The sequence below is a fragment of the Carlito syrichta genome, unplaced genomic scaffold (genome assembly GCF_000164805.1).
Source record: "Carlito syrichta isolate Samal-C Ts95f unplaced genomic scaffold, Tarsius_syrichta-2.0.1 Scaffold308253, whole genome shotgun sequence".
Lineage (NCBI taxonomy): Eukaryota > Metazoa > Chordata > Mammalia > Primates > Tarsiidae > Carlito > Carlito syrichta.
In genome coordinates this window covers 103,365-113,585 of record NW_007252349.1, presented here as the reverse complement: position 1 = coordinate 113,585, position 10,221 = coordinate 103,365, and the positions used below count along the sequence as shown (strand labels likewise).

Below are 10,221 nucleotides of genomic sequence, written 5' to 3'. Positions count from 1 at the left end.
AAAACAATCAGCCGGGCGTGGTAGCGCACGCCTGTAGTTCCAGCTACTTGGAAGGCTGAGGTGGAAGGATTGCCTGAGCCCAACAGGTCGAGGCTGCGGTGGCCGGAAGCAGCCACTGCACTTCAGTCTAGGCGACAGAGTGAGACTCCAACTCAAAAAAAAAAATCAGGTTACATTTCTTTTTATTTCTTCCCTACAGGATATATTTTGGGGAAGTTCAGCTGAATGGCTTAGGAGAAGGTATGTATCATGGTTGAAAAACATTTGTAGTGTTAAGAGATCTCCTGACTTCAGAGATGAACTTGGTTGCTACCTGTAATAATATGTAGATTATTATCTTAATATGTATAATAATACAAGTAAAGATAAGATATAGGTAGATGGTCAAAGGAGCTGCCTTGGATAACCACATAATTTTCCCAAAAGTTCCAGGAACTCAGTCTTTTTTTCTTACTCTTTATTTATAATGGTATATTTTTCTAATTTTTTTTTTTTTTGAATTGGAGTCTCACTGTCGCCCGAGTTGGAGTGCAGTGGCATGCTTATAACCACTGCAGCCTCAACCTGCTGGGCTCAGGAGATGCTTCCTCCTCTGCCTTCCAAGTAGCTGCAACTACAGGCACACACACCATGCCCGGCTACGTTTTTGATTTATTGTAGAGAGAGGTCTCATCAAGTTGTCCAGGCTAGTCTTGAACCTATGGGCTAAGACAGTCTTCTCATCTCAGCCTCCCAGAGTGCTGGGATTATAGGTGTGAGCCACAGCACCTGGCCTACAATAAGCTTGTTAAATGTTTGTGATGAACACCAACAATTTTGAAAAACTGGAAGTGAAACCAAGAAAACCAGGGAAGTTTTGTTGAAGGTGTCACCCACAAGGCCTTGGCTCAATCCTATACAATAAGTCCCCCACATGCAAACCTTCAGGTTACAAACTTTAAAGATGCACACCTGCTTTTTTTTCTGTATTATTTCACTCCACCAGGTGTCAGTATAGCCCTTAAATACATACAGTACTATCTAGCTGATTGTATTAGTTGAGTATCTAGGCTAATTTTGTTGGACTTTAAAACAAATTGGACTTACAGATGCTCTCTTGGAATGGAACTCGTTCATATGTTGGGGACTTCCTGTACTTAGTTCCAGAGTGGCAGCTTGGGTGGCCACTTACCCAGTTTATAAATTTACTTCATAAATTGAGGTGTTTGTGTGACAGTTTCCTTGTGCTCTTTTACTGACTGGTTCAGCGTGTGACATGTCTGAATAAGGCTGCGTAGTAGAACTTTCTCGGGCTTTCAGACTAACAGTTATTTTATCTCTTTGAAGGTAGTTTTATATGGAAATGAAATGCTGTTTCCCCTGTACTGGCTCAATACAGAATAAATTGAAAGGGGAAGAAAGCCTACACAGACACACACATACACACACAGTTGAAACTGCTGCACTCAGAGTGCTAAGTAGGTGAAGCTAAAGGTTATGCAGTAGGCTGAATGATTCAGGGAAAGACAAACTAGAGTCAATGCTGATATTCTCTGCAACAAAGCTAACAATTTATCTCTTCTCCTAGGCTTCCAGACAGTTCGCGTTGGGACAGTGGGTACCCCAGTGGGCACCATCACTCTGTCTTGTGCTTACAGAATTAACTTGGCTTTCATGTCCACCAGGTGAGGAAGAGCCCTGGAATCCAAAAGAACTCTTCCAAAGATGTTAAAGTTTTCTTCCCCACAAACTTCAAGACTAAGCCTGTAATTCAGCTTTGCTGAAAACAGCCCCTTAGAAGAATACACTTGAGAAAGAGAGAGCACAGTTGCTAGATCAGAGAATTTGAGTATCCCAGAGCCAACCTGTCCAGAGTTGGTGGATTATATTTAGGGATCTTGATGGTTGAGCCTCTGGCAGTGCCTGCCAACAGATATTAGATGAGGGGCCCTTCAGTGAGAACTTTCAGGGGGCTGGAAAGGCATTCTAACCAATACTATAATCTGCTTATTGCATTACAGGCAATTTGAGAGGACCCCACCTATCATGGGGATTATCATTGATCACTTTGTGGACCGTCCCTTTCCTAGCTCCTCTCCCATGCACCCCTGCAATTACAGGTGAGGAATGTGATATGGTACTCTCCCAAACTGCAGCTAGGCAAAAGCATCCATCCTGCACAGGTGCATAGGGCACCTTTGTCAGCACATACTAGCCAGTGGGTGGGGGGCCACTGATGAAGACCCTGTGTGGAAAGAAATCACATGGCTAGTTTTTCTTTCTGCTGCCTGTTAGGTACACCAAGACTTGGGGTATACAGAATGTCTTAGAAGTTTCTTGGATATTTTGCATCTGTTTTTTTTTTTTGAGTTGGAGTCTCACTGTGTCACCCAGACTGGAGTGCAGTGGCCGCTCCCGGCCACTGCAGCCTCAACCTGCTGGGCTCCAGCGACCCTTCCAAGTAGCTGGAACTACAGGTGCACGCTACCATGCCCGGATAATTTTTTGATTTATTGTGGAGATGAGGTTTCACCAAGTTGCCCAGGCGGGTCTCAAACCAGCGGGCTCAGGCAATCCACTCACCTCAGCCTCCCAAGGCGCGGGATTACAGGCTGAGCCACTGAGCCCAGCTTTATTTTGTATCTTGATGGTAGCGATCTAACTTTTCTCAGTAGCTAGTAACTTAAAGTCTACAAGAGTCGTTTGTGGAGTATCCTTGGCAAATTAGATGGTTTTCAGGTTGCCTTCTGGCACAGTTAGTTATGTATCAGAATAAAATGTCTCCAGGCCTAGATCTCAGAAAACAGAATTTTGTAGTGGTTAAAATAGCTGTACATCAGAAAGGATACTGATTTTATGTAATGGGCTTATGAAGTTGAATAGGTTTGTCTTTAGGATTTAGGCATTTGTTTCACTGAGTCTCTGTTACTGATAAGTATTTGAAGACCCAGGTCTGGTCCCTAACACAGTCCTGGCTTAAGAAAGTATTCTCTCAAATGATAGGTCAGGTAAGATTTTTGGGTTGAAAAAAAATTGTTAAACCTCTGATTGCAGGTCTCTGGAGATGTTTGAAATGATCAAGGACTCAGTGTGCTCTCTTGCCAGTATGAACTCTGCCCAAAACAGTTCTTAGCACAACTCCTGTCCTTATCTAGCCACCCTTTGCATCTTTTCTGAAATTGACTGCCACCACCACAAAATGTGTTCTTTTTCCCCCTTCACTTTAGGACTGCTGGTGAGGATGCTGGAGTAACATACCCATCTGTGGAAGACTCTCAGGAAGTGTGTACCACCTCTTTTTCCACCTCCCCTCCATCCCAGGTAGGGAAAAGTAGATTCTGTGGTATCTGTGTGGTGGTGGTAGTTATTTGGTTTATATACGGGCCTTATGAAACAGTGTCCAAAATTAGTTATAATCCCTTTTGGTGGTGATGGTGATTGTTTCAAGGGGGTTATTTTGAGGGATGAGAATGAACCTTCTTATCTAGCAATAATATTTCTAGTCTGGAAGTATTCATAGCTAACAGGATTACATTTAGCCTTTACCTTTCTGATGACATCTTAAAATTCCCTAGAATCTCATAATTCCAAATGCATTCTGACAACCAGAGTGGTACTCTAACCTACACTTGTTCATTTCATAGCTGCTTCTCTTTTGAAGTGGTAAGTTTCATTCCTAATAATGGAAGGTGCCCCCAAAAGGCCAAAAATTATTTAGTGTAAAATGTCAGGAAGAAACCAGTGGTGTAGCTTTTCTTTATAGTCAACACAGGTTTCTGCCTGTCTGCATTCTCTATCCAGACTTTTTTTTTTTAAAGGAAAAGGGAGCTTGCTATGTTTCCCAGGCTGGTCTCCTGGCATCAAGCAATATTCCTGCCTTGGCTTCCCAAAGTGCTAGGGTTACAAGTATGAGCCACCACGCCTGGTCTAGCCAGAGTTTTTTGTTTTGTTTTGAGTTGGAGTCTCATTGTGTCACCCAGGCCACTGCAGTCTTGACCTGCTGGGCTCAGGCAATCCTTCCAACACAGCCTTCCAAGCAGCCACAACTACAAGCGTGCTACCATGCCTAGCTAATTTTTTGATTTATTGTAGAGATGAGGTCTCACCATGTCGCCCAGGCTGGTTTTGAACCTATGGGCTCAGGCAGTCCTCTCGCCTTGGCCTCCCAAAGTGTTGGGATTATAGACTTGAGTCACTGCGCCCAGCCTCACTTTTTTTTTTAAGCAGGATTTATCAAGAGGACAGAAAATCTCCCACAGTGGGAGGAGACCCGAGGGGGTTGCCCAACATTTTTTAACTATTAACTTTTCCCCTCGAGTCAATCTTCACTGGCAAACCCAGTTTCAATAAAACACAGGCTCCAATCAGTGTTGCAAGCTTCCCCAGAGAAAGCATCTCTGTGGCCTTGTGGTGTAATGTGCATGGTGCTGAACTGCTTCAGCTATGCAGTTATTTTGCAGTTGACTGAATTTCAGGGGCACATTGTTTGCCTTCCACCCCAAGTCATCCTTGCCCCTAGTCCCTGCTCTGCCTGTGTCACCTCCATTACTGCCCTCCTCTTTGACTTTCTTTTTTTTTTTTTAGTTGGAGTCTCACTCTGTCGCCCAGACTGGAGTGCAGTGGCTGCTCCTGGCCACTGCAGCCTCGACCTGCTGGGCTCCGGCGATCCTTCCATCTCAGCCTTCCAAGTAGCCGGAATTACAGGCATGCTCTACCACGCCCGGCTGATTTTTTGATTTATTGTAGAGATGAGGTGTCGCTGCCCAGGCGGGTCTCGAACCCGTGGGCTCAGGCAATCCACTCACCTCAGCCTCCCAAAGGCGTAGGATTACAGGCTGAGCCACCAAGCCCGGCTCGGCCCTAATCTTTTTCAAAAGCAGGAGTTAATATCTGAATGACATTGGAAAATCTATGAATCACTATTATTTCTGTTGTCCTAGTTTGTTTAGGGTGAAAGAGATTCTCGTTCTCAAGTTGCTTAGACAGTTTAGTTTTGGGGTATAAGACCTGTTGTTCTCCTGCCCCCATGAACGTAAGTAGGCATGAGTGTCAGCATTGCTCTGGGTAGAGGAGCTTCCGGTATGCTCACTGACACCGAGCAACACTGACAAAAAAAGGGGAAGGCCCACTTTCTTAACTAGTGCACATTAATGAAAGCAGATTTTTTTTTTACCAAAATGTAGATGTGTCAGATTTTAAAGCTCATTAAGCAGTTTTGTTTTACAATATACTTACAGTTCACTTGGAGCTGTGAGGGGTGGTGAGGCTGGGCCTTACCAAGGAGTTTGTCTCTTTCTCTAATACAGTGGAAGTTTGATCCCAAAAGTAAAGGGAAGTTAAATAATTTCTGCGCCTGGCTGTGCTCAGTGGCTCAGCCTGTAATCCCAGCACTTTGGGAGGCCCAAGTGAGTGGATTGCCTGAGCCCGTGGGTACGAGACCCACCCGGGTAACTTGGTGAGACCTCGTCTCTACAGTAAATCAAGAAGAAAAAAAATTAGCCGGGTGTGGTAGTGCATGCCTATAGTTCCAGCTACTTGGAAGGTTGAGGCAGAACGATCGCCGGAGCCCAGCAGGTTGAGGCTGCAGTGGCTGGGAGCAGCCACAGCACTCCAGTCTGGGCTTTCAAAGTGAAACTCCAACTCTCCAGCTACTTGGAAGGCTAAGGCGAAAGGATCGCCAGAGCCCAGCAGATCGAGGCTACAGGGTGGCCGGGAGCGGCCACTGCACTCCAGTCCGGGTGACAGAGTGAGACTCCAACTCAAAAAAATAAAAAGAAAGAAAGAAAGAAAGAAACTCCAACTCAGAAAAAAAAAATTTCTGCACCTGATGTTTGCAGCAAAGTTTGTTGGCCTGTATGAAGAGAGGTTCTTTTTCATGGTAGTAGTCTCTTATTGTGTCTTGTTGCAGTTTGAAACTAGAGCACATCAAGTTCTTATCAACGGTGTGCACTCCATAAGTGAGCCCTGTCATTTACTCCCTGGGGACCTCTGATCAAGGCTGGTACAGTTGGGTGTAGAAATACTCATTTTGAACCTTGATAGTAGAGAGAGATCAGAGAGAGAAAATCATGTGCTGTCATTTTTCCTCACTCTTGTGAATATTGAAATAGTTTCTTCCTTAGTGACTTACATAATTTTTCAGCTACTCCTATTGGAGTTTTTACTAGAGCCCAGTAAATACATGTTAATGTGATGTTTGTTTTGCCAATAATATAAGGACCATTGTGTCATTTGGGCTCAGAATCTAGAAATGAGCATACTACTGTGACCCAAGGTCCTACCTCCAACTATGCAAATTAGTTAATTGGTGAGGTTTAAAGATGGAGCAGCAAGACCCAAAATAATCATCATGCCCATAAGTAGCTTTGACATCATAAACGTTCTGAAAGTGCCCCAGCTTCTACTCCAAGTTCTCCTACACCATCGGGACTATAAGAACACATACACCCTTGCACACCCACTTGTCTTTCCCGGATGACGTAGGAAACCATACACCCGAGCTCTTGAAAGTTCCGGCCAACAAATTTCTGCTGTCTCAACCTGTCCCTGCAGATTCTGGATTCCTGAAAAAAGCTTTCTGTCGACTGCTAGGAGGCCCACCTCCTCATTCACCTCCAGCACACCTGCCCTGGTTCTCAGTCCTTCCTGCCAGAAGCTCTTCTGTAACTCCCTCCCACCCTTTTTTGACTAGAGACAGGCTCTGGTTTCTCTGTTTTGCTAAGTCATACCAGCCCTACTCAGCTTTGTTATCCAGCTGCTTGTCAGGGAAACAGGCGTGCATGGAGGCCCAGAGATAAACGGCACTCTAGGGACCCTTCCAAGTCCCTTTGGGAAGACAGCCACGCCCTTCTTCCTGCTTCACTCCTGACTCACCAGTATCTTTTCCAGCCTCTCTTGCTGCTGCCCCTTCCAGAGTTTTTTCACTCTTTCTCAAGTCCCTTTTCTTTTTTTCTTCTTGTTTCTCCTGTCTCTGTGTGTGTCTGTGCACAGTGTGTGTTTACTGTCACAAAGGCACATTTTCAGACCCCTACTCCTGTGGTGACGGACACCCTGAGAGTCCCCATGGCAGGACTGGCCTTTTCCCATCAAGTGAGTCCATAATGGGAAGAAGGGGATATAATCCTATGGCATCCTTTTATTTAAAAATTGTCAATAAAGTACAGGGTATACTTATTTGAATGTCCCAAGTGTTCTGTGGGATTATTTTGAGACTTGGTAATAGATTTTAATAGGACACAGCCACAGCCCAGCAGCCCAAAATAGGTGGTTTCATCTGCCCCTCCTCCTATCATTGATGTGAAAAATACATGGAGTTATTTATATCGAATTTCCAAATAAACAACTCAGGACTGGTCATCTTTCTTTTTTCAATATAAATAGCAACCCTCCCATACCCAGGGGTGATGGAGGGTGTGATTAGAGAAGATGACTTTCTGTTTCAAAGGGACCTCAGGACAAAGGAGAAAATAGAATGACTTTGGAAAACCTGATGTCTTGGCTCGAGGTTCTGCCCAGGCTTGTGCCCCACAGATGGGCTGGGCTTAAAACTGAAACAGTTAGCCAAGTCCCTGGGGGAGAAAGAATTCGTTGGAGGCCTTCGGGAGGCTCTACAGCTGGGAATCCTGAGCCCAGTACGAACAAGTCCATGTTTTCTTCTCGAAAAAGTGAACGGCCTGGTCTACCTTTAATCGTAATCACACTAGGTCCCACATGTGGGCACTTAGGCTGCTTCTTATCTCTCCGTGGAGCTGCTCTTAGTCACACTCTAGGATTGCCCATTTTTTCCTTGCGTTTTTCCCTGCCCCTCTGTGTTTTTCTCTTGCTTAGCTTTCCAGCTCTCGTCTTTCCTATCAGCCTGCTGTCCTGGGCGTTGGATCAGCTGACCTGGCTTATCCAGTAGTGTTTGCTACTGGCTTAAATGCTACACACCCTCACCAGGTATCTTTAAAGATGGGGAGGGCCATGGGTTTCCAGGGCTGTCTCCCTTTCCTGGAGGCAGTTGAGGGCCTCTTGAGGCAGAGGTCTGTTCTAAGGCTGTATTCCGCAGCAGACTCTTTGGCCACTTTGGAGGGCTAAAGTGACTCTGAGAGGAAGGAGCCTCTTAGACTTCAAAAAGAAGTCTTTCCCTGGATTTTTCTCCCTCTCCTTTTCTTTTCTCTCAGGGTTGTTACCATGCATGTCTTCCATTAACTGAGCCCCAGAGAAGATAAAGATCCAGGGATTTCTGCCCATTTGGTGGCAGCGTTGGTGATGGAAAACTTGAAATCACTCAAAACACTGTCATGACATTTCTTTCCATTTTCCCCCAAAGCTAATGGTTCCCGGGAAGGAAGGTGGGGTACCCCCTGCTCCCAACCAACCTGTCCACGGTGCCCAGGCTGACCAGGAGAGATTGGCAACCTGCGCCCCTCCTGACGGGGCCCACTGTGCTGCCACACCTTCCAGCAGGTGAGTTCACATTTTGACTCTGCCTCTGCTGAGTCTGAGTCTGATCGGGGGCCTGGGCTCCCCAAAACACGTGTGCTTACTTGGTATTGGTAAAGAGGAGCTTTCAGCATTGGCTGGGGCTTTGCATTTGTGCCCAGAGTGTGGACTCCTTAGAATTCTCTGGTGAGAATCTAATGCTGTAGCTGGGATGTGAACAGACTGGCCCAGGGCTTTACTGCTTACCGGAAATAGCAGCTGCTTGGTTCTTATCACCCCTATCCAGTGAAGGGGTGGTCAGATGTGTTTCTCTTACCCCGAGATTTATTCCCTTTGAGTCAACTGAAGACCAGAACAGGGTGTTTACCAGAGCCCTGAAGTTTGGGGCCACAGTGTATCTGGGTTTGTTGCTGGGATCGATTTTCTGCTGAGATCCTTTGAAAACTTCTATTTTGGGCAACCCCCTTGGGTCCCCTCCCACTGTGGGAGCTTTTCTGTCCTCTCAATAAATCCTGCTTTCTCACTTAAAAAAGAGAAAATGTCTATATTTCCTCATTTTAAAATACATATAAATCTTAGTCTTTTCTGATTATTGAAGTGAAACTATCTGTAAAATTCACATTATGAAGATTGATTAGGTAGGAAGCAAAAATTCTTATATTTCCACCCTGCAGAAGTCACCCTGTCACCTCCTTTTTAGAGAGGAGAGAACCTCAGAAGGGTTAAGTATCTGGATGGGGCCCACTTTGCTCACAAAGTCTCGGCGCCTTCTTTCCATTACATGGGCACTCCCTAGGCACTCCCTGGAAAGCCGCAAACTGACCTGCCCTGCCCCCCTTAATCTAGAAGGCCCCAAGATGATGAGATTGCTTTGTCCCGCCACATTAAATGAACGTTCTCATCATAGAAATCTCTGATCTATTGTATTCATTCCCTTGATAAAGTGACAAAGCGGGAGGGGAATTGTTTAGGAAGATTTTTTTGTGTGCCATCCATCAGGAAAAGTAATTTATTTTATTCCTGGCTTCTCAAACTTCCATCCTCACTTGTTCTCCCTCTGTTATGTGATCAAAGGCATTTTACAGGCTCAGTTTCTGAGCCTTCATGTCCAAGAGCAGCTAAAGACAGAGGCCCCTGTTCAGGGGTTCTGAAATGCAGGTCACAAAGCTCAAAAGCCTTTCTGCAGGACTGGTCCCCCCTGCTGGCTCAAGTCCAGTGGCCACTTGACTACACAGGCCTCCTGCCCACCTTGAGCCCCATTTTTAGCCAGAGGACCTTTCTTGTCCCCTACTGCCTGCAGGGCTGTGGCTGCTGGTCTGGCAACCACAGCATGGGCCCTGTTTCTGCTGCTTAGTTTGCCCGGTGCAGGACTCAGCACCAGTCTGGAGGGCTGGGGAGGGAGTGGAAGCAACCAAGCTGAATGTGTTGTTCAAAGATCTTTAGGAATGGAGGTATGACTGGGGGTGAAGGGTAGGGGGTAGTGTTGAGGGAAGGAGGAAGCATGGCAGGGAGCACAGAGACCCTCAGGCCAGACAGTATGTCAAGGGCAGAGAAAGCTCTAGCTGGCTAAGGAGTCAGATTTGGGACGCTTGACTTTGAAAAATTGCTGGCAGTGTCTCTTGTGAGGGACGTTTTATTTATTTATTTATTTATATTTATTTTTTTTGAGTTGGAGTCTCACTCTGTCGCCCAGGCTGGAGGGCAGTGGCATGCTCCCAGCCACCGCAGCCTTGACCTGCCGGGCTCCGGTGATCCTTCCGCCTCAGCCTTCCAAGTAGCTAGAACTACAGGCGCGCGCTACCACGCCCGGCTAATTTT

The 10,221-nt window shown here is 45.9% G+C and overlaps 1 protein-coding gene across 6 annotated transcripts in view; it reads left to right on the top strand.

Moving 5' to 3' along the window:
* ATG13 (autophagy related 13) overlaps positions 1 to 10,221 on the top strand; it is a 63,667-nt gene that overhangs the window by 46,621 nt on the left and 6,825 nt on the right. For 3 of the 6 annotated variants that reach the window (XM_008065356.1, XM_008065353.1, XM_021716178.1), the window contains 7 exons: positions 200 to 240; positions 1,568 to 1,664; positions 2,001 to 2,099; positions 3,207 to 3,300; positions 6,970 to 7,068; positions 7,807 to 7,917; positions 8,291 to 8,427. In XM_008065356.1, the coding sequence (XP_008063547.1) occupies positions 200 to 240; positions 1,568 to 1,664; positions 2,001 to 2,099; positions 3,207 to 3,300; positions 6,970 to 7,068; positions 7,807 to 7,917; positions 8,291 to 8,427 (678 nt within the window). The remainder of the gene's footprint in view (positions 1 to 199; positions 241 to 1,567; positions 1,665 to 2,000; positions 2,100 to 3,206; positions 3,301 to 6,969; positions 7,069 to 7,806; positions 7,918 to 8,290; positions 8,428 to 10,221) is intronic. The other 3 variants (XM_008065354.1, XM_008065355.1, XM_021716179.1) reach the window with 3 other exon arrangements.